The 24,527-nt window shown below is 37.7% G+C and overlaps 1 protein-coding gene across 1 annotated transcript in view; it reads right to left on the bottom strand.

The window, feature by feature from the left end:
* Positions 1–851: 851 nt before the first annotated feature.
* The window catches only part of LOC113876167 (T-cell receptor-associated transmembrane adapter 1), a 45,126-nt gene continuing 21,450 nt past the window's right edge, over positions 852–24,527 (bottom strand). The window contains exons 3-6 of the mRNA XM_027515118.1: positions 21,238–21,274; positions 11,771–11,832; positions 9,581–9,666; positions 852–3,142 (exon numbers count right to left, since the gene is read on the bottom strand). Of these exons, the coding sequence (XP_027370919.1) occupies positions 2,864–3,142; positions 9,581–9,666; positions 11,771–11,832; positions 21,238–21,274 (464 nt within the window). The 3' untranslated portion in view covers positions 852–2,863. The remainder of the gene's footprint in view (positions 3,143–9,580; positions 9,667–11,770; positions 11,833–21,237; positions 21,275–24,527) is intronic.

The raw sequence follows: 24,527 nt of genomic DNA, 5'->3' as shown, positions 1-24,527 counted from the left end.
ATTCAAGTCATATGTTCTATGACCACAGTAGAATTAATTTAGGAGTCAACAACAGAAATATCTGGAAAATCCTCAAATATTTGGAAACTATAAAATACATTTATAAGTAACCCATTGCTTAAAGAAGAAATCAAAAGGGAAATTGAAAGTATTTGAAATGAATGAGTATGAAAACATCAAAATTTGTGGGATATAGCAAAACAATATTTTAGAAAGGGGAAATTTATGAGACTGACTACTTTAGATAAGAAAGGTTTTTTATTAATGACCTCAGTTTCCACCTTAAAATGTTTTTTTTAAAAAGAAAAATGAAACATAAAATAGGCAGAAGAAAGGATATAATATATATCAGAGGGTAAGTCAATGAAACAGAAAATATAAAAACAACAGGAAATTGAACAATAACTTTTTCAGGGTATCAAAATTAACAAACCTCTGCTGCTAAGTCGCTTCAGTCGTGTCCGACTCTGTGCGACCCCATAGACGGCAGCCCACCAGGCTCCCCCGTCCCTGGGATTCTCCAGGCAAGAACACTGGAGTGGGTTGCCATTTCCTTCTCCAATGCATGAAAGTGAAAAGTGAAAGTGAAGTCGCTCAGTCGTGTCCTTCTTCGCGACCCCATGGACTGCAGGCTACCAGGCTCCTCCGCCCATGGGATTTTCCAGGCAAGAGTACTGGAGTGGGTTGCCATTGCGGGTGAAAATAAGAAAATTATCAGTATAAAAGAAAAGTCACTACAAATTCTACAGATATTAAAAGAATAATAGAGAGTATTTGAACAACTTAATGCCAATAAATTTAACAAATTCCTCAAAAGACACATTCACCAAGATCACACAATAAGAAATAGGTAACTTAAAGAGCCTTATATTTATTAAAGAATTTAAATTTGTAGCTAAAAATCTTCCTAATGGGCATCAGATATATCTGGTACACAAAACTTTAAAATATTTTAGAATTCAAATGATATAAACCAGAGGCAAAAAATTCAAATATTTCTAGATGCCAGGTAAATAATACAAGTGAATCCTGTGGAATAGTTACAGGAAAAAATAGCTGCCGTAAACACAATCTAACTTTATTTTTATTGAACCATGGTAATATATAAACATGTAACAACATAAACGTGATAGCAAAAATTTTATTTTAAATTAAACATTAAACACAAAGTCAATATGTATTATTAACTTCATTTTGGTTCTTTGGAATCAGAAACCTGACTTCTTCTGACCTTAGATATTAATATTTTTTCCTTTTCTATGGCACTGTGGACAACTTGAAAAATTTTATAATCAGCATTTATTTTTCTACAGATTCATAATGGAAAATAATTGATAGATGTAGGCACTTCCAAATAGGGATAGAAGTTTTACACAAAATGTGCTCTTTCTTCCTCTTTTTATGTGGGTGGTTCCTTCTCATTGTTCAGTTCTCAGAATTAAGATTTCCTTCAGAGATGCCCTCTCACTGTTATTATCTCTCATTATTTTTTCTTAATAGTATTTTTTTTTTTACTAGTAGCTACACTTTTCTTTAACCTAATACTCATCTTCTATTCAATGGGTGCAGAGCCTGTTTCCATCATCATTGTATAACTTATAATATCAACAGCCATGGGAGCTCCACAGGTAATTGAAGAGTCACTAAAATCTTCTAAGCTCTGGTCAGAGGGCAGGAGCAATAGCTGTCAAGTATAATGTTTTTGTTCAGTGATTTAAACCAAATTTTCTACTCCAAATGGAGCAAGATAGAAAGCATTTTAGAAAAAAAATTTTTGGAGAGCAATTTAAGAGTGCTTATTAGCGTTTAAACAGGGCACACACTTTGACCTAACTCTTAGCCTTTCAGAAATATAATCTATAGAGACTTACACAATGCACACCTTTTAAAGCAGCAATCCTTTTCCTAGACATTTGGCCACAAGAAGTCAGAAAAGTACCAAACATGTGCAAAGATGGATCCTCATTAAAATGTTATTTGTAAAAGCAAAAAAACCAGAGATTGGAAATGAGCTAAATGTACTTCAAAATTATTTAAGTTTTGGTGCAATCATCAATGAAATACTATGCAATCATTAAATTAAAATTATTAACTATAGTTAGTTATAGTTAAAAATAACAGTGGAAAGAAATTTATGATATATTAAGTGAAAAAAGCTTAAATAATAAGTGTACAATCATCATTCCCCCTTTTTCTTTTTTGTTAAAAAAAAAAAAAACTACTAGGCCTATATATGGGTATATGTATGGTCATGCTGAGAAAAATATCTAAAAGAATATATAGAAAGTTGATCACTGCAATTATCTCTGGCTAGTGGAATATCTAAATTATTTTTTATACTATTTGTTGTTATAAGGAGTATGCATTAATTTCATTTCTAGAACTAAAATTTCCATTTGTGGAAAATATTAAGAAGCTTATCCCTCTACTGTTAGCAATAAGTTTAAATGCCTCCCATGCCTTTCAATCAGAAATTTTCTCCAATTATGGGGTATTTCACATTCAGAAAGGAGAACTTTAAAAAAAAAATTGACTTCTTTCAACATGATCAAGAACATATGCTTAAAACCCTTTTTCGGGGGAGGTTTATGTCACTGAGTATTGTTGTGAAGTTATGGCTTCTATCAGGATCAATCTGCAAACTTGATTTTATTTACATTTTACTACATACGTGTTTTTTAAGTGAATTCAAATAACTAAATAGCTAATTTGTATGGTATTCCATTTGGCGTGCATAACATAACCTCTGGATAAAAGGTAAGCAACCATCCCACCAACAGACGATCAGATCATCACCATGACAAGTCATGCTGTGTCAAATGGGTCTTCATTTCTCTGACAAACACGTCCAGTAAGAGCCAGTTTACTGAGCTAGATCATAGTCTAGCGAGTGTAAACTTTCTTTCTGTGCACGGATCAATCCAAACAGCCTGATGGGATCATCATGAATGTTTTCCTCTATTGCCTCACTTTCTGGTGGGTAACTGTCCACCAAAGTGGTCTTAGAAAGGCTGATATCCTTTGCATGCATCTGCCCCTCTTCATCCTTGTCTGACAAATGAGATTTCTGTTTCCTGGGCTTTCTTCGCTTCCCCTCATTGTTGTGATCTAATGAGGCATAGCATACCCTTACTGCAGTTTCCTAAAAGAGAAAAGCATAGTAAGTTTTCACTGTTAGCCATTCTTTAACTTTGACCTCTGCAAAACTCTGCTGCTGCTGCTACTGCTGCTGCTGCTGCTGCTAAGTCACTTCAGTCGTGTCCGACTCTGTGTGACCCCATAGACGGCAGCCCACCAGGCTCCCCCATCCCTGGGATTCTCTAGGCAAGAATACTGGAGTGGGTTGCCGTTTCCTTCTCCAATGCATGAAAGTGAAAAGTCAAAGTGAAGTCGCTCAGTCATGTCCGACTCTTAGCAACCCCATGGACGGCAGCCTACCAGGCTCCTCCGTCCATGGGATTTTCCAGGCAAGAGTACTGGAGTGGGGTGCCATTGCCCTCTCCACTGGGAAACTCTAAAGCCTACCAAAAACACACAAGTTTGTTTTCTGGTCTTCACGGCCTTATTTGCCAAATTTGTCAATCAGAGTGATAACTACAAATAGTAAATTCAAGATTTTGGAGTGGAAAATGCTTAAAAGAAAGCAGTTTTCTTTCTTATACTCAGAATACACATGAACTTTTTAGATGGATTTTTTTAACCAGTTTCTCCCCCTGCATTCACCTCAGGGAGTGCCTGCCCTGTATTTCACCTACCAAGTAACAATACTCTGATTTGTTAAACTGGGAACAAAGCATGACAGGAAGGAATATAACCAATCAGATATGCTTTACATATGTTTAATAATTGGTTGATACCCACAAAAGTCTCTACTTTCTCTACATTTGAGACTCAGAAGTATAAGGTTAACAGGGTTTATTTGTATGACTGGGGCTTCCCTGGTGGCTCAGTCAGTAAAGAAGATACTTGCAATGCAGGAGACCCAGCTTTGATTCCTGGGTTGGGAAGATCCGCTGGAGAAGGGAATGACAACCCACTTCAGCATTCTTGCCTGGGAAATCCCATGGACAGAGGAACCTGGCAGGTTATAGACCATGGGCTTGCAATGGTTGGACATGGCTTGGCAACTAAACAACCAACAACCATTTATATGACCAGCATTTGGCAAGAGTTGCATTTCCCATTTTCCCCTATTACTTCCTTCCTGCCTACCTGTCCCCAGATCCTCTTTGAGCTCATTTAGGTTGGTCTTGGATTCATTTGCATCCAAGAAAGCCTGGCGGTCCTCTCTGGCCTAAAGCTGGGTCAGCACTAGATTAAGAAGGGCAGGAGACTAGAGAAACTTGCAGAAAGCAATAAGCCCGAAGACAAGATCTTTAATTTGGTGTTTGAAAGTTTTAGGATTGAATTCCAGCTGTGACATTCTGATCATGGGACCCTGGGCAGTTCTTTTTTTTTTTTTTTTAACTATCAATATTTTTAACCTCTTGCTATCAAATGAGAGTACCTATCTTAGAATGTTGGGTGGTAAGATCCCCTGGAGGAGGGCAAGCAACCCATTCCAGTATTCTTGCCAGGAGAATTCCATGGATAGAGGAGTCTGGTGGGCTACAATCCATAGGATTACAATGAGTTGGACATGACTGCAGTGACTTAACACGCATCTTACAATGTTATTAGCAAATGGAGGTAATTTACAGTTGAACAATGTGGGGGTGAGGGATGCCAACCCCTTGAGCAGGTAAATATATATATAATTTATATGTAATTTAATATTACATATAATTTTATAGTCTGCCCTCCATATCCACAGTTCTGTACCCACAAAGTCAACTAACCCCTTGCTGTATAGCTCTGTAGTATGCATCTAGTGAAAAAACCCAATGTTTTAAGTAGACTGCACACTTCAAACCTGGTTTTCGAACCAAGATAAGGTCCAAGGTATGGTGGTATTATAATTATCAGAGCTGTAGGCTAAAACTTTAGAACAGCCATTGAATAAACAAAAATAAGGGTTTACCATTCAGAGTAAGCCAAAGTTATATCAATTTGTGGGGTTTGGATTAAAGAAGCAACATTTGGATTAACACCCCCCCAATGCATGGATTAGCTTCTCCCTGTTGGCACTTGTTTTCATGCTAAAAGTTAAAAAGTCTTATCTCCTCTACCAGGCAGGGGGATGGTTCTATTTACAACCTCTCTGGTATCTTTGGTCTGACTTTATTTCTAAAATAATTTCTGGATAATTGTAGATAGGTAATTGGTATCATTGCCATCACATCTCTATACTCTGCCAGTTAGCCCATATACTATTTTCAAATTATCTTCCTAAGGCATAACTTTTATATTTTACCATCCTGGCCCTGAAACTTTAGCCTAGAGTCTGAATTTGATAGCATAACATTCAAGGTTTCCTATGCTCATAATTCACACCTTCTATTTGATTCCCAGTACTCTCCTACATAAACTCTGTATTTCAAGCAAACTGGACATTTCACTGCTTTCTTAACATAACTCATGTTTTAAGACCTGCTTTGCCTTTGCCTAGATAGAGAATATGTCAGTGAAGTGAGCAAAATTACCAAAAGGCATTCCGTAATAGAGAGGGGTGGGTAACTTTTTTGACTGTCTAGCACTTTGTTCTATTCTCTTTCTTTAATAAATTCCCCACTTTGTTTTAGGAAATTTCTTTCCTCTATCTGGTCCTGGAGAGACCATCAATTACAATACTGTATCCCATCTCAGCACAGGAATAAGCATTCGACCCAGGCTGGGACCAATTACACTACTCATCCTCCTGCCAACAGAAGCTGGGCCAAGAGTAGGCATATGACTTCAGCAGAGCCAGTTACATGGCCTTTTGGGGACTGAGGTACAGGTGCAGAAATAGAAAAGATATCTTTCCCTGGATTTGGGAAAAAGAAAATCTGGGTCTCCTATGGCTCTCCCAGCCTCAATGGAAGAGCCTGTTGGTAACAGAAGAGAATAAAGTCAGTAACAAAGAAATAGGGAGAAGAAATGGAGGAGCCCTCACATTCAATCATTTCAAAAACACAACACCCTCATATCTCAGTTATATGAGCCAGTGACTTCCCTTTTATGATACAGCTTGAATTGAGTTTTTGTACTTATTACTGAAAGCATTCCAAATGTTTGTCTGGTCAACAACTGGTCAACATTTATCAAGTCCTGCAGAGTTCATCGAATGTGAGTCTTGAGAAAAGACCACAAATTGTACGTGTAATGGTCATTTGTGATTTACCAAATATTGTTTCAGTTGAATAGATGGGTGGAAAATACACGTGCATTGCATGCTCATGCATGTTCAGTTGTGTCTGACTCTTTGCAACCCATGGACTATAGTCCACCAGGCTCCTCGTGCATGTAATTTTCCTGGCAAGAATGCTGGAGTGAATCACCATTTCATCCTTCAGGGGATCTTCCTGACCCAGGGATCAAACCTGTGTCTCCTGTCTCCTGCATTGGCAGGCGAATTCTTTACCACTGAGTCACTTGGGAGGCCCAGAAAACATATAGACAGGGATAAAAAAAACATGTGTATCTGTGAATATAAATGGGAACTGGAGCAAAGTAAAAACCAGTTTAGGAATTAGAGACAAAAACAGGTTGAAGTAAAAGTTTTGTTGTTTTGTGTTTTTAAATATTGCAGAGATTTGGGTATATTTGTAAGTCAATAGTACTTCATTCATTTAAAGAAATGGAGACAAATAATTGAACGTGCAAGATCTTGAAAGAAGTAGAAGAAATAGTCAAGAGCCCAAGTAGGACTATTGGCTTTGGAAAGGGGAAAGGGTGCTTCTGACATGGAGGGAAAGGAGGGATGGGTGAGGTTTTGATGTGAGGATAAGAGAAAAATAAGTTCACATTGATGCCCCTAAAATTTTTTAGGGAACTCTCATGAACCCATTTTGTCACCAAGTTTCCCAGTCAACTTTTCCTGTTTAATAGCAGACTTAGAGACTGAAATTGCAACTTTTGAATTGTACACATCATTTTCAAAGGACAAGGAGCTTTTTTCTGTTTCCAATATTTGATCCATAAGCTTTTTTTGCATTGCATTATGGATTCTTCACACTTTTGTAATGTAATTGACCAAAGTAACTGAGTACCATAGTAACTAACTGGGCAGTGTTTTGATGATAACTGTCATTGTGACCCCATGGACTATATGGTTCATAGAATTCTCCAGGCCAGAATACTAGAGTGGGTAGCTGTTCCTGTCTCCAGGGGATCTTCCCAACCCAGGGATCGAACCCAGGTCTCCCACATTGGAGGTGGATTCTTTACTAGCTGAGCCAGCAGGGATGCCCAAGAATACTGGAGTGGGTAGCCTATTCCTCCTCCAGTGGAAATCTTCTCCACCCAGGAATTGAACCACGGTCTCCTGCATTGCAGATGGATTCTTTACCAACTGAGCTACTAGGGAAGCCCTCTAATAAAATGGAATTGAGCAAATATAAGGAGATTACTTCTGGTGGGATAAATTGGGAAATTGGGATTGATCTATGCACACTGCTTACTATATGTAAAATAGATAGCTAATGAGAACCTACTGTATAGCACAAGGAACTCAACCCAATACTCTGTAATGACCCATATGGGAATAGAATCTATAAAAGAGTGAATATACATATATAGCCGATTCACTTTAATGTACACCTGGAACAAACACAGCATTGTAAATCAACTATACTCCAATAAAAATTAATTTAAAAGGAGAGATTACTTCTAATTTGTGCAATTAAATTTGTGAGAAGGATAAAGACTAATTCCCTTAGAAGTGTCTTTAAATATATAATTTATAAAATAACAGACTTTTAAAGACACTTTAAGGCTCTGCACAATTTCCTCTTGAGTACAAACTAGATGCAGCATAAATAAGGCTGACCTATTTAATTTACATGTATTAAACAGCAACTTCTATTCAAACAGCAACAGAAGTCTCAGCTCTATTACAGCTAAGGTGCTGTGGATCTCTGCATGTCCGGTGGTATAGTTATATTTTAACCTTTCTCAAAAGGTTTTCTTTTTATTATCGTGAATCTTGCAAATCATATTATAACAAGCAGTTTTTTTCATACCTGTTATCTAAAATACATTTAACAATTAATTGAATGTCACATGGCAGATTTGCCCATGAGAGAGTTACTTTACATTCTGCTTAAACTTCACCACATCTTGTTTTCATTAAAAAATTTTTAAGAATTTGATTTTTAGAAGGCTCCTATAAAGAAAAAGGAAATTCTATCTTAATGGGAAGTTTCCAAGTTTTGACCCATCTTTGGGAGGAAAATGTTTTCTGTCAAGTGGGACTAAGTTTGGATCTGTTTCCCTACTTAGTTTCTGAGTCTCTAGGGCAAGTTTTATATCATCTCTGTCAAATGGGAATAATCATGCTGTCTCCCTCATAGGAACCTAAAATGCTAATGCCTGTAAAGCACATAAGACAAGTCTGACGTATAATGACTACATAGGAAATGCTGGCCATATGCCTGTTTCTAGGAAATAGCATGAGAGCACATAACAAAAGGGATGGGATAGAGAAAGAGAAGAAAGAACCATTATAACTGAAATTCATAACACTTCAACCACACATACACTAAGAACTGTGAACAGTAGTGCTATGTCTGAGGAGGCTGAACTGATGTGGGTAGGAAAAGTATGCTGCTACTGCTGCTAAGTCGCTTCTGCTACTGCTACTACTAAGTCACTTCAGTCGTGTCCAATTCTGTGTGACCCCATAGATGGCCTCCCACCAGGCTCCCCCGTCCCTGGGATTCTCCAGGCAAGAACACTGGAGTGGGTTGCCATTTCCTTCTCCAGTGCATGAAAGTGAAAAGTGAAAGTGAAGTCACTCAGTCGTGTCCAACTCTTCACGACCCCATGGACTGCAGCCCACCAGGCTCCTCCGTCCATGGGATTTTCCAGGCAAGAGTACTGGAGTGGGGTGCCATCGCCTTCTCCTAGGAAAAGTATAAACTACTCATTTCTTCTTGGGTTTTTCTATTTCTGCTTATGCTTTAGTCCTGCCTATCCCCCACAAGCCGTGCGTAAATCTTGCCATAATACAATAGCCATAGAGCTTGTATTAAATTTACACTCATTTTCCTTATAAAATAGAGTATGTTCTTTTATAGTTAATTTCTTTTCACTAAGGTCTTTCTCTCCCCATCCACCATCCATTCCTGACATCCGGGTCTTCTGAGCACTCTGTATGTGTCACTTTTTATAATTATTTCTATGATATATGTAACTTTTCTTTGCTCTGAAAGAAAAAAAGCTTAATTATTTAGGAAGAGAATCCACTTTTCCCTTGAAATCTACTGCATTTGTAGTTGTACACAATTTTGAGTCTTTAAGTGCGGCTCTGAAAACTATTTGCCTTCTGAGTTTTTCATTAGAGCTTAGGTGCTAGAATTTGACAGCAGTTCAGAATGCAAAATTTCTAACAGGCTGCTTCTGATGTTTATCAGAATATGCTGCCTTTATGCTCATGAAACAGGCGGTTGTGCCGTGACCTAGGCTGAATCTGGCCCGTGATACAGAAAACAAAACCCACCTGTGAAGGTGGGGCGTCTTGCAGTTTGTTCGCAGATCTGTCTGGTCGTGCTTTCATCTGTTCATAGCAGTTTTCATCCACCGGTTCTGGGGAGTTGAAAAGAGATTTACAATGGAAAAATTAAAAAATGCTGGCACAAATCATAATGCATGACCCAAACACCACTTTGCTATAAATGTGAAACCCTCAGGAGTCATTTGATTAGTCTATTTTTGTGGCAGTGCAAAGATAAGGAGGTACAAACTGCTCTCTGCAGGTCAGACTGTGGAGAAGCCTGTTGCCCAACAGTATTAACAATTAGACAAAATTGGATATTACTTGGTCACTTGGATATTACTCTTCTTATACCATCACAGGACATGACAGTCTCTGCTCAAACTACCCTTTATATGTTACGGGGATCCCATGAGTTAAAGGCTTACCTGTGCCCTCCTATTTAAGTATGATTACAAACGGTGCAGGTGGCATAAAGTACGGAGCACATATATTGATGATCAAAATTTGGTAATTTTTTCCATAAGAAAAATATTTTACTCAGAGGCCTTTTTAACCCTATACTATTTTTGAAAAAATATATTTTAGATTATGTTTGTTATCCCACATATCAGTGACAGGACAGTTCATCCAGGCTGTTTTGAGGGGTATACAGTGGGGTATATAATGCTGATACTAAGTTGCTGGGGGGGGTTTCGCCATGTCCACCAGCCAGCAGGCATGACCCTATTTCCTTCTGTGGGGGATGCTTACTGAGTCATCCATACCTTTCTTTCCCCAGATACTCTATTTAAAAGGGAGAGGAAGGAAAGCTAATGACTTGTAGGATGGAGAATAATGTTGCAGAAATGTTGATTGCACCAATTTGACCCCATAGATGAAAAGATGTGTTTATAATACAAGGTACTTTGTAATGCTCCAACCCTTTCTGAAAAGCAATGTAGAGAACTGGCCCATAATGTTTCTCAAAGATAAACCACGGGAAACATGAATTAGAATCACCCAGGAGGCTTGTTAAATAGGAGGTTCTAAGTCCTACTGTGGAATTACTAAGTCAGAACCTGTAAGAGAGGCACCTGTGCTCACTGCTCATGAAGACTGCAGATATGCTGGGCTTTGAGCTACCAGGATACAAAAGAAATTAAGTTCTCAAATAGTATAAGTGGGCACCACAATTCTGCAAAGGGAAACAGGAAGGAAAATTCTTTAATAGTCTATTCCTGTAAAATAGTTTTGATTCCTCAGAGAGCAGATGATTAAAGGATACTTTACAATGGTGGCGGGGGGTGGGGAGAGACAAAGATTATTTAAATTCTTGACTCCTATAAAATTCTCATGTGTTTAACTTTAGGAGATTTCATACTGTCTTGATATATAGAGGTTCAGATAAATTTAATTCATTACTGGGAATCTGTGTTTGAGACGCCAATCAACAGGAGTTAACCCCACCTACCCACCCTCCACCAATCATGAATTAAGTGCTTACAGGGCAAGGATAGAGATCATTGGTAGTCCTTGTCTGACAGCTTCTCTCCTCAGAGGGCTGGGATCAGATCAGATCACAGCTGTTTGTTTTGAGACATTTAGGGGTTTTTTAGTTGTGGGGGAGTGGAACGTTTCAAGGAATAAAGGATGCTGGGAATTGAAGAGTACTTGTTACAAAAGAACAAAAAGTGTACAACCCATCACTCAGTGATGGTTTGGCTCTTCTCTTTCCCTGCTTGTCATCAGTGTAACCCTATATTCGCTACTTTAAAAGAACCAGTTAAAACAAAGGAAATCAGAGAATCTGTTTTTTGTTCCAAATTATTCACTGTAGATATGCTTTTGTATACAGAGCATAAAGCACTGTTCCCCTGGGCAATCTTCTGTTCTAGAAATAGCTTTATTTCATAGAAATCTGTGTGTGTCACAATTCATTGTAATTGAGTCTTCCGGTATTCTTACTACAAACTAGAGTGAAATAAAGAGAATATAGAAAAACAGGATGTTGATTCACTGTTGCAATACAACTTACAATATGCAGCTTTGAAAATACTTGATAAATGATATGCTAAATATACTCAAATGTATGGTTACCCTTGAAATATTTAAATATGATTGTGACAAAAAATAAGCTACCTCAAATTCTCTGTGGAATTATGTGGGGGTAATTGATTTATAGGTAAATTTAATTTTTGGAAAAATAAAACTTACCTAAGGCCACATTATCTACATTACCATAAATTGGTGAGTCTTCAAGATCATACTCATCTTCCCTATAAGAAGAAAATAATTTGCCTTGTTAGAATCTACATAGTTCATATCTAATTTCTCAGCTATTTTCAGTATTGGGTAAATTATTGCACATTCTTATCCAGCCTTGACCACCCAAGGTAGATATGCAAGTAAGTCAGTAAATACAAGTGTGCATGCATGTGTGTGTCTGAATTTGAAAAGTGTATTCTGGATCTTCTTTTAGTGAATAATAGCAAATACTTATTTAACATTTACTGTGTGTCAGGAGTTATTTGAAGTGCATTATATATATTCATTCCTTTTATATTTCTCACAATAATTTAACCAGACAGGCACTATAGCATTCCCATCTTATAGATAAGGAACCTGAGACACAGATTGGTTATATAATATGCTGAAGGTCACAGAACCAGGAACTGGCAGAGCTGGGATTAGAACCTAGATTATCTGTGCACTAAACAAAATCACTGCAGATGGTGACTGCAGCCATGAAATTAAAAGACGCTTACTCCTTGGAAGGAAAGTTATGACCAACCTAGATAGCATATTCAAAAGCAGAGACATTACTTTGTCAACAGAGGTTCATCTAGTCAAGGCTATGGCTTTTCCAGTGGTCATGTATGGATGTCAGAGTTGGACTGTGAAGAAAGCTGAGGGCCAAAGAATTGATGCTTTTGAAGTGTGGTGTTGGAGAAGACTCTTTCAAGTCCCTTGGACTGCAAGGAGATCCAACCAGTCCATTCTAAAGGAGATCAGCCCTGGGTGTTCTTTGGAAGGAATGATGCTAAAGCTGAAACTCCAGTACTTTGGCCACCTCATGCGAAGAGTTGACTCATTGGAAAAAACCCTAATGCTGGGAGGGATTAGGGGCAGGAGGAGAAGGGGATGACAGAGGATGAGATGGCTCGATGGACATGAGTCTGAGTGAACTCCGGGAGTTGGTGATGGACAGGGAGGTCTGGCGTGCTGTGATTCATAGGGTCACAAAAAGTCAGACACGACTGAGCGACTGAACTGAACTGAACTAAACTGAAACTATACACTGTACTTCCTGTTTGCTTGCCAAGAATATCACTCTGACCCCAACACTGTTTACTAAATATTGGCAGTGATTAAAAAATAAGAGGCCAGAGAAATATTGTAGACTCAGCTTGGCAGATGCAATAAAATGATTGATTACCTATTACATCCAAATACTGTGCTGTTTTACATACATTTTATAAAAAAACCCAGGGAAATTCTACAGAAATATTATTTCCCACTTTTCAGGTAGATTAACATATTTTCCCTAACCTTATGTGTAATATCAGCAATAAATAGCAAATGTCAAAGCTTTTCTTTATGCCAGTGCTCATTCAACCCTCAGGACAACTCTACGAGATTCATTTTTCAGAACTCCCCCTTCGTGCGCATAAGGAATGTCCAAGCTATAGAGGCAAATTGTCAAAAGACATATAGTAACTGACAGTGCTAGGATTGTGATTCAAGTCTGGCCCTAAAGCTCTAAATATTATTTGCTCTTGATGTTTGATTAAATTTCCTTATTGCTTCATCCAAATAATCCTATTAGGATTATAGTAGACAACTACTATTGTCACAGGCAGTGACGATAGTCCTGGTGACCAGCTTTCACAATAGCAGGCTGGCAACAGAAGAACATTTTAGGCAGTGAGTGGCATTTCATAAAATAGCAGCAACTGCTTTAACTTTGAGATTATGTATCACCAAGAGCTGGAGGGAATTGCATCAAAAGGAAAAACTCTTATCACAAGGCATAACACCTATGTTAGTCCCATGCTTCTGAAAGAAGACAGTATACTTAAATATCAAGAATGTATCCTTAAAAAAAGATCAAACGATACCTGTATGATATTATTTGAAAAGTCCAGTTGCTGGTATGTATTTGCCTTATTTGATAACAAAGAAACTCGTCCATACCCTTTCTGTCTGTTGGTAATTCACTACAGCTTAATATTGGGATACAAAGTTAAGTCTCTGCTAATGGTTTTTCTCTGGCTATGCAGAGAATAAAATAGCAAAAGGTGAGGAATTTTTAATAAGACAATCCATCCATTTTCCCAGCGCACATGAATAGCAGATACAACCTGCAGATGATAAATCATGTCCAAAAAATGAACATTTCATTCCCTATGAAGAAAATAGGACGTGATTTATAATGCAGTGGCCTGCGTCTGCAGGCAGGTCTCAAATGATTAATCATCACAAATAATCTATTACAAAGAAGCAGTCTAACCAACAAATTAATAAGTATATTTTTACTTGGCAATGCCAAATAGCTCCAGCCTATTGCAAATATCTAATAAACTTCAAGCACAAATGTTTGGCAGTGTTTATGCTGAAGACATTACTAGTTAGAGTAAATTAATAAATATGCCCAGAGGCTAGTGCACCACTGAGTTTTGGGCCAGATCAGGTTCTCTATTGTTCTCAACATGCCTGAAATGATCCTCTAACCAATTAGCACATTTACTGACACTCCAACATTTAAAATAATATTGTGATTGTGCTGTTCAGTCACTGAGTCATGCCCAGCTCTTTGTAACCCCAGGGACTGCAGCACGCCAGGCTTTCCTCTCCTTCACCATCACCCGGAGTTTGCTCAAACTCATGTCCATTGAGTCAGTGATCAACCATCTCATCCAACCATCCAACCATCTCATCCTCTGCTGCCCTCTTCTTTTGCCTCCAGCCTACATCTTTATAGTTCAGATTTTCCACTTTCAATTTTAAATTTTCTCTAGTCTCTATTTTTAAAGTTCTTATTCATATTTTATCATTTTTATTGTGAAGTCCTTTTAAAGAAAATGCCTCATACTTTATTATTTCAGATTAAATAAGTGAGTTCAATTTTTTAAAAAATCATTACTTTTGCCTGGGTGACTTTAAACATAAATTCCTGAAGTTTAAATTTCCTGATTTAAAAAAACAGAAATATTAAATTATTCCCTATGTTGTTCTTTTCAGCTTCCAAATTCTAAGACATAAATGTGGGTTTCAACATCCAAATAAAAATGAAAAACAGTTCTGGAAAACTAAATAAAACTATTTTAAGGGTCTGGAAAGTTGAAAGATTGAGCAATGTCTGTCAGACATTGGTTTTGATCAACTTTATTTGTTTAATAGATATTTGTTTGAAAGACTTCCCTGGTGGCTCAGATGGTAAAGCGTCTGCCTACAACGTGGGAGACCCAGGTTCAATCCCTGGGTCAGGAAGATCCCCTGGAAACGGAAATGGCAACCCACTCCAGTACTCTTGCCTGGAAAATCTCATGGATGGAGGTCTTGCTAGGCTACAGTCCATGGGGTCACAAAGAGTCAAACATGACTGAGTGACTTCACTTTTTCTGAGTAGGCAGATAAAAGTTTGGGCTTTGCGCAGTGTATAAATGTTACTTAAAGCCATGAGAGAGGATGAAATTACTAATGACATGAGTGTAGATAGAGAAGAGGTTCACTAGATGAGCCCTGGGCACTCTGTCATCTATGGTTTAGGAGCCAGCAAAGGAGAAGGAGCTGCAGGTAATTGAGGAAGAAAGCTAAAATGGAGGTGGGCCTCAGAGCCTGGATAAGCAACTGTCTCAAAATTGGCACTAGTGGTAAACCCGCCTGTCAGTGCAGGAGACCTAAGAGACGCGGGTTCAATCCCTGGGTTGGGAAGATCCCCTAGAGGAGGGCATGGCAACTCACTCCAGTTTTCTTGCCTGGAGAATCCCATGGACAGAGGAGCCTGGTGGGCTACCGTCCATAGAGTCACAAAGAATCAGCCATGACTGAAGCAACTCAGCACACACACAAGGAGAGAATGACAATGTGTCACGCTACAGATGGCCCACATGTGAGACTAAGATTTGCCCCACATATTTCACGGGTGACCCTGACAAGAGCTGAGTCAGTGGATTATTGAGGACAGAGAGTTGAATAGAGTAGGTTCAAGAAAGAAGAGGAAGAGAAGCCAGCAAATATGGACAGAATGTACGTGGAACTTCCAAGTTTTCCTGTAAAGAGTACAGAACAATGAAGAGGTGACTACAGGCAATCTGGTATCAAGAGAGTCTTTCTTTTCTTAAAGATGTAAGATGTTACTGTCTGTTTATATACTGATGGGAATCAGACCAAAGAGACCAAAAAAAAAAAAAAAAAATGATGCAAGAAAGAAAAGGGGAAGTTGCTGCAGCAATATGTTCCTGTGTATACGCTCAATAAAATTTTACTTTGATTGGGACTGTACCATGAGTATAGGTTTCCTGAACTTGGCATGAGCAAACATCAAAGATAGACACTTGATCCAGGAGAAAAACGTAAACCCTAGCGATTTTTGTATGGCTAGGGTTAGCTACGGAGAAGGCAATGGCACCCCACTCCAGTACTCTTGCCTGGAAAATCCCATGGACGGAGGAGCCTGGTAGGCTGCAGTCCAGGGGGTCTCGAAGAGTTGGACACGATTGAGCGACTTCACTTTCACTTTTCACTTTCATGCATTGGAGAAGGAAATGGCAACCCACTCCAGTGTTCTTGCCTGGAGAATACCTGCTGTCTATGGGGTCACACAGAGTCGGACACAACTGAAGTGACTTAGCAGCAGCAGCAGCAGCAGGGTTAGCTAAGAACCAGTAGTGTTTCCTATGAGGACATATGTTAATAGGATCTCAGAGATATGACATCTAATACCAAATTTTTATTTTGATCAGTGTTCAAGTGCTGTTCTAATAATACCCACTTTTTATTTTAAATAAACTCAAACACAGAAGCTTGTATTGCCAGTGCTTTGGAGCACTTAAAGGACACTTAAAAAGTGTTTTTTTCTCAAAGTTTGAGAGAAGGGAGGCTGGAAAGTTCTGCTATTTTGAAGAACTGTAAAGAGATGGGAAAGAAACCTAGAGCAGTGACACAGAGCTAGCCGTGCCCCAAAGACAATCAAGAATAAGATTTTTGAAACCTGTAAGTACATTTTGCAGGATTCTCACAAAGATTTGGGCAAGGGATGGGACTTCTTGCATTCACACAGGGTTGGAGTTTGGATTATGGTTACTTGTACATTAAAACAAACAGAAGGCTGGAGAACATGGATATGTTTTGGTTCCAAATGCAGCAGTGGTCACAGTGAGGGCCTCTTCTGTGTATCTACTTGGAAATCTGATGCCAGGGAAGGCTACCCAGGAGTTCCACTATCATTAGGATGTTCAACTCTGGGAACAGGTGGAGATGACGGCTGAGACTAAAGTCTGTTCCAGGGCACCAGGTCAGTATATTCAGCAAAGAGGGGAAGTGAAGTGGGGTCCTCAACCTGCAGAGCTCTAGAAATCCAAGAGATCATTTTAGGTAGAAGAATAACTGAGATGAGATACGTTTTGTGATAAAAGCACCTTTCAGTGCCATGCAGGAGACCATGCAAAAGTTGCTGGAAATTTGTCCTAAGTCCTTGAGAGAGACTCTGAAAACTAAGGAGCTATAATAAGCTTAATGTAAATCTGAACTGCTTTCCTAATTATCTGAACTGCTTTCTTTAATTAAGGGGTAAATATAATCCAAATGGGTGGGTATTTTCTTAGACCTTAATTTAGACCTATAGTCAGCTTTTTTTTTCTTTCTTACCAGCTACTCTCTGTAAGTGTAGTATTATGTTATGATTCAACTTCAGAAATGCTCATTCCCCAAGATTACAAACCTAGTAATTGCAAGAGTTTGATTAAAATCCAGAACTGTTTGGATCTCAAACCCATGTTATTCTCACTGCATTATCCTCTTAACACAGATCATAAGACAAGAATCGTGCAGAATTACATTTAAAGGAAAAATAAAGTGCCCTGGGATATACATACCAGGAAGCAGGTATTTAACTTTCATTAGATGTAGACACTTTGCTGTCCTTTAAGTGATCATGTTCCTGACTTACTAATGCAAGAAGAGAAGATCAGAGAGGCAAATTTCTTTCCCCTCTAGCATAGCTTCCCACCTAAACCAGTTGCTGAGAAGGAGCAGGGAGACAGGGCAGCAGGGAACCCAGGGTAGGGGGAGCTTGCCTCCCTTCTTCTGGCCTCAGACCATGTAAGGAACTGTGGAAACATCCACTATTATAGCCCTACCTAAGAAAGATACCTACCTAAGTCCTACCTAAGAAAAGTCAGTGCCACCTAGGAAAAGTCAGTCCTACCTAAGAGCCTCTTGATGAAAATCAAAGAGGAGAGTGAAGAAGTTGGCTTAAAACTCAACATTCAGAAAATTAAGATCATGGCATCCAGTCCCATCACCTCATGGCAAATAGATGGGGAAACAATGGGAACATGACAGCCTTTATTTTGGGGGGCTCCAAAATCACTGCAGATGGTGACTGTAGCCATGAAATTAAGACACTTGCTCCTTGGAAGAAAAGTTATGACCAACCTAGACAGCATATTAAAAAGCAGAGACATTACTTTGTCAACAAAGGTCTGTCTAGTCAAAGCTATGGTTTTTTCAGTAGTCATGTATGGATGTGAGAGTTGGACTATAAAGACAGCCGAGCACCAAAGAATTGATGCTTTTGAACTGTGGTGTTGGAGAAGACTCTTGAGAGTCCCTTGGACTGCAAGGAGATCCAGCCAGTCCATCCTAAAGGAAATCAGTCTTGCATATTCCTTGGAAGGATTGATGCTGAAACTGAAATGCCAATACTTCGGCCACCTGATGCGAAGAACTGACTCATTGGAGAAGACCCTGATTGATGCTGGGAAAGATTGAAGGTGGGAGGAGAAGGGACAGAGGATGAGATGATTGGATGGCATCACCAACTCGATGGACATAAGTCTGAACAAGCTCTGGGTGTTGGTAAGGAACAGGGAAGCCTGGCGTGTTACAGTCCATGGGGTCGCAAAGAGTTGGACATGACTGAGCAACTGAACTGAAAGAAAGGTAGCCCTTATTTCCACTTGCTGTTTTATTTATTTATTTTATTTTTTTTTGGGTGAATTAGCGCTTTATTATAGCTAGGTGTATTCACTTGTGATTTCCACTTATTACAAAATAGTTTACAAAATATTGGAAAATAGTACAGTAATGCAAACTTGGAATACAGTATGACAAAGCCTGATACTGATTCTCTCCTTGCTTTTCTTTTTAAAAATAAATAAAGCCCTCCCCATGTAAATAGAAGTTAAAACATGGTATATGTCTTAATGGCAGGAGATAGTTCATTTGTTTTTTTGTTTTTTCCCTGAAGCCTCCATGCTCTCCTATAAATGTGACTTTGGCTTCCAAACTACATAATCAGAGAAATAGACAAGCTGTGAAGTACATACATAAACTTGTGAATTAATAAGATAGCCTCTTTATAGATACAATCTGCATTGTATATTCAAATTCTGCCTAAATGGAGATTTATTACAGTTGATAACAGATTATTAAATCCTTGAGGGAAGGATCCTCATCTTTTCATCTTTATATCTCTATTGTCTAACAAATGCTTATTTGTTAAATGAATATTTATTGAAGGAATGAATGTTATAAAAGAACCAGCCTTTTTCTCTGAATTTTCTCTGCAGCCAAGAGCTTGCTTGTTTTGAGATGGGTATTTTACCAATTTTTCTTTCTGATTTCTTATCATCCTAATTCAAAAACCACCAGTCCCGTCTTTTTGGTAGAATGATTGTATCACATTACTTTCTATAACAATGCATCTTAATTACCTTTCAAGTGAAGAATATAAAGTCAATTGTCAGATTAAGTTCTGCATGGCTATGTAGGATTTTTTTGTCACATTTTTTTGTTGTAACTGAATCAGCAAATCACTCTTGATATGAACCAATGACTTAAATTATCTCATGTTGTAAAATATGTTAAAAATAATCATAAAATATAGATTTTCTTTATTGTGTGGGTCTTCCTGTAGCCCAGATCTGAATCTTCCAGAGACATTTTCACATGGAGAAGAATTTTTTAAAGGACGTTTTAGAGGACAATAAAAAGCTTACATCCCACTGCTGGGCATACACACTGAGGAAACCAGAAGGGAAAGAGACACGTGTACCCCAATGTTCATCGCAGCACTGTTTATAATAGCCAGGACATGGAAGCAACCTAGATGTCCATCAGCAGATGAATGGATAAGAAAGCAGTGGTACATATACACAATGGAGTATTACTCAGCCATTAAAAAGAATACATTTGAATCAGTTCTAATGAGGTGGAAGAAACTGGAGCCTATTATACAGAGTGAAGTAAGCCAGAAAGAAAAACACCAATACAGTATACTAACGCATATATATGGAATTTAGAAAGATGGTAACAATAACCCTGTATACGAGACAGCAAAAGAGACACTGATGTATAGAACAGTATTATGGACTCTGTTGCAGAGGGAGAGGGTGGGAAGATTTGGTAGAATGGCATTGAAACATGTATAATATCATGTATGAAACGAGTTGCCAGTCCAGGTTCGATGCACGATACTGGATGCTTGGGGCTAGTGCACTGGGATGACCCAGAGGGATGGTATGGGGAGGGAGGAGGGAGGAGGGTTCAGGATGGGGAATACATGTATACCTCTGGCGGATTCATTTTGATATTTGGCAAAACTAATACAATTTGTAAAGTTTAAAAATAAAATTAAATTAAAAAAAATAAAAAAATAAAAGTAGTTACTACCTAAAAAAATAAAAAATAAAAAGCTTACAGTGTTACCCTATACCAATGAGAAAGCTCTATGTTTTTCAAAGGCATTTTCAACCTTTCAGTTTGCCATTTCAAAAAGGTCTTAAAGAATCTTCTAGAAAACTTTCTATATTTAGATTTTCTTTTCCCCCAAAAGAGAAGTTTCCAATTTAACGACACACTTGGGTCAGAATATACTAAGAAAATGAAACTTCTTTCCTGTGACATCATAAACCTTCTCTTAAAAACGTATTATACAAATTTATCTGCAACTTGCTTAATAAATATAAGAGGTTAAGTTATGTTACATCCATAACTGCATATTATTTAGAGTTATTTGTTGGCAATACCCTTAAAATGGCACGGCATTCTTGTGTATGTGCATGCATATCTTAAATTGTATTAGGTATTGTCAGATTTCCTTCCACCTTGAATTCTTAAGAGCCACACAATTCTATATTTAATTATACTACATTCTTACAGTCTGAACTGAATCATAATCTAGGATATCTTCTTCCAAAGTTAACGAGGATTCTGCAGATACCAGATTAGTTTCATTTTGTCCTTCATCCAGCTCTCTCATTGACTCAGGGAGAGTAAATAACTAGGGTAGATAATGTTATAACTATTAATCTTCAGATGGAAATAAAAGTAATTAAAACTCATTTTTTATTTTAACCCAAGTGAAACATTCCTAAGTCAAACCTATAAAGCAATATAACACTAGTTACTTTCCACATTATTTGGGAATCATAATCCATGATTTATTTTCTACGTACCTGGGAAAGTAGTCGTCGGAGTATGTGCATATTTTTTCTGAAAGATATTCAAAATAGACAAATTAAGAGAAAATTTGACATGTGTTAAACATTTTAGAGCATGTTCTGAGAGGAGCTTAGTCTCAATGTCAGTTAACATCTTTAATCAAGCCACTTAACTATCACTTAGGGGTAAAGATATTCTCTGATTTGGGCCAATCACGTTCTGTCTTGGTAATCTGGAATGCAGACATAGTACAGCTTGGAGATGACGCAGAGCTCGAGTGAGTGGCCACTTTATGCAGGGGAAACACCAAGCTGAGACCAGGGGAACCCTGTGCCTGCCTTTTCTGTGGTTCCAGTCTGTTGTGGGGCACAGCTGTACTTTTCTGCCTTCAGGTTCCACAAAACACCTCTGCTTCTTACTGACAAATTGTCCTCTTTGCCCTTGCAGATTTGAATAGGCTTTTCTTCCTATCAAAAAACAAACAAAAAAGTCCCTAGAAGACACTTCTATTTACTTATCTAATTTTGGAGTGCTCGTTAATTTTTCTTGGTGTGTGACAATCACATAAAAATTATCTGACCATCAATAAAATTTCTTTGAACTGGATAGATATATATATTGTGATATTTATTATATTTTGATTGCATGTTATTAACCTGGCATTAAATAAAAATCTTGCAAAGGCTATCACACGAAAGTGAAGCCCAGTATTATCTATCTGACAGTGACTCAGAGACAACTGTGTGTTGGTAATAAACTAACAAATATTTCCAAATAATTGAACAAGTCACCAAACAACTACCAAAATTATTTTTAGATTTGTGTATGACAAAGTTATTATCCAGAGAAGTCACTAAATGTTAGAGAAATATTATTCAATAATGTTTCAAATTATTAAAATCACCATATTGGAGGGTAAAATAGACATGCCACATGTCAATATATTTGGAAGAATTCTGTTAATGACCAAATGTGGGAATTTTTTGCAAATCACAAACATCAAGCAGCTATGGGACCAGAAGTGGTGAATGTAACCTAGTTGGGATCTGTCACAAATATGCGTCTTTAGCCCACAGTAAATGTCTTACCATGGACTGCATCTGAAAGATGTAGCTGTTTTCAACTACCTTCAGATTAGTCTTATGAATATGAATGTAACACGGATGCTGGGAGAAGCCTAGAGGAGTCTACTGCTGCACAGTACCCACAAGTTAATGGAAGCCCAACAAAATGAGAAAGCTTGAGAAAATGTAAATAAGTTCAATAAGCATAGGAATAAAAATTAGTTAATATAGACTAGAAAATTGTTAACTGGAAGATATAAAGTATGTATTGATTTCTTTTTATATGAACTACCTGTTTATACTCAGGTCATTATTATTCAAATTTGTCTGAAATTGAAGTGCATACACAAGAATTTAGTCAAACTGTAGCTTGATGTATTCAGGGTTAGGAATCAGAACTGGATTTGGGTACCAGCTCTTCAATGTATTTCATTGCAGACAAACAAGCAAATCATTGTAGAACTCATTCTTGGTCCATCAGTAGGGTTAATAATGCCCCTATCATGGAGTAGATGTGGGAGATAAATGAAGTAATTTATATAAAACCATTTTAGAAAATGACAAAGTTGGCTATCAATATTATACATTCTAAGTCCACATCCTGTAACAAGCCACATTTAATTGTGCTAACTTGAATTTGGGAAGTTTTCTGATTAAATGGATTAGCTGAAAAGTAGCTGATAGAATATAATTTGAATGCTATTTTGAAGACTTATAAGTAAATCTTGATTTGAGATGAAATCTTCTTTGGGGAAGAAGATTGTCATCAACTGAGTAGTAAATTCAAGGAAAAGATGAAAACTAAACAAAAATAGTGATGGTACAAGAAAAAGAAATAGGTGCAGAGTAAAAATGTTTCTCCAAACTGACTAATACTTCTTAAAGATGATGTGGGTTTTCCAACTGGAGGTGCTTAGAGTATAAATGATGGTGCCTGGAACATACACTGCTGTAATATGTAAGAAGGATAGCTCTCTAGAAGGAAAATGTAGTTCAATGTATTGGCAGCAGAGAAAAGCAAAACAAAGATTTAGACCAAAAAGTTTTGTGTGAAAAAGGAAAGAGAAAGGGAACTAAAATAATGTGAAGAAGAAAATCAATAATGGGTAAAGGACTTTGCACATCAGAAAGAATCATACTGAAGAAGCACCCTAAAAGGAAACATTAAAGGTTCAAGGTCACCATATCACACTACTCTTAAAATTTAAATGTATAATCTGAAGCGAGACCATCAGTACTTATGTCCTTTTAGCCTTACAATGCTTATCATAAGAAGTGTGATAGAATATGATCTCTTTAAATAGGGGTACTACAATCAAAGGTTTAGAGGTTACAGCAAAGGAAAAAGATCTGTAAGTTTAGACCCCTGAAAAGAGCTTGCCCTGTCCTGAGTGCTTATAGGTTTATTTAAAAATAAATGACATGATTTAAAAGCTACTTAAACATTTCAGTTATATTTAATAAAACACAGTTTTTATTTTATTACAAAGCAGGTATGTTTGCAAGACTCGGTTTGAGAAAAGCTGGGTGAGTTTTCATAATCCTCTCCTGTGATTCAGATATAAACGCTGTGGTCAGGTTCATGGTTGAAAGAGTGTGAGCTGACATTTGCTTTTGTTTTCCCTTTATGGTGTTCACCCTTCCATGTGCAATACAGAACAATAAGAAACAAGAGTACGTGGCTTAAACTCCATAATACAAATTTTATGATACATCTTTTGTTGTGAAATATGTGCCGTAATTTTCTAGCAAATAGGAGATACACTGATAGGACTTTGATATATGAGCAAACCATACAGTTGTTTATCCTTCTCAAAACAGAGAAGAAAGGTTAAAGGATATTTTTTAGGCTTAAAGGAAGAAAAAGTGGATGCATTCCTATTAGAAAGAGAAATAAATATGATCCTCCTAAAGAACATATTTGGACAAAGAATCACATAAAAATGAAAGATTTTCTTGGGGGGGAGGGAGAACTCCATTTCAAAGTTTCTACGGAGCCCTGCCTGCTACAGAAAACATCAAGGAGAGACTTATCTTGTCTGTCTGATTGAATGTGTAGATACTGCACTGTTGCTGGAATAGAGATTTTCTTTTGCAAGCTATTTAATACAACCAGAAAAACTTATTCACTAACAGTTCACCGAGGTGGAGTCATATCCTGTAAGTTTCTTAGCTGCAAAGAATAGCACAAAGATGTAGAAATAAAAGTTACATGAAGCCAGATGTAGGAGCATTGTGTA

Source organism: Bos indicus x Bos taurus, chromosome 1, assembly GCF_003369695.1.
Source record: "Bos indicus x Bos taurus breed Angus x Brahman F1 hybrid chromosome 1, Bos_hybrid_MaternalHap_v2.0, whole genome shotgun sequence".
Classification (NCBI taxonomy): domain Eukaryota; kingdom Metazoa; phylum Chordata; class Mammalia; order Artiodactyla; family Bovidae; genus Bos; species Bos indicus x Bos taurus.
Note: the sequence above shows the minus strand (reverse complement) of the source record. Positions and strands in the feature narration are given on the sequence as shown.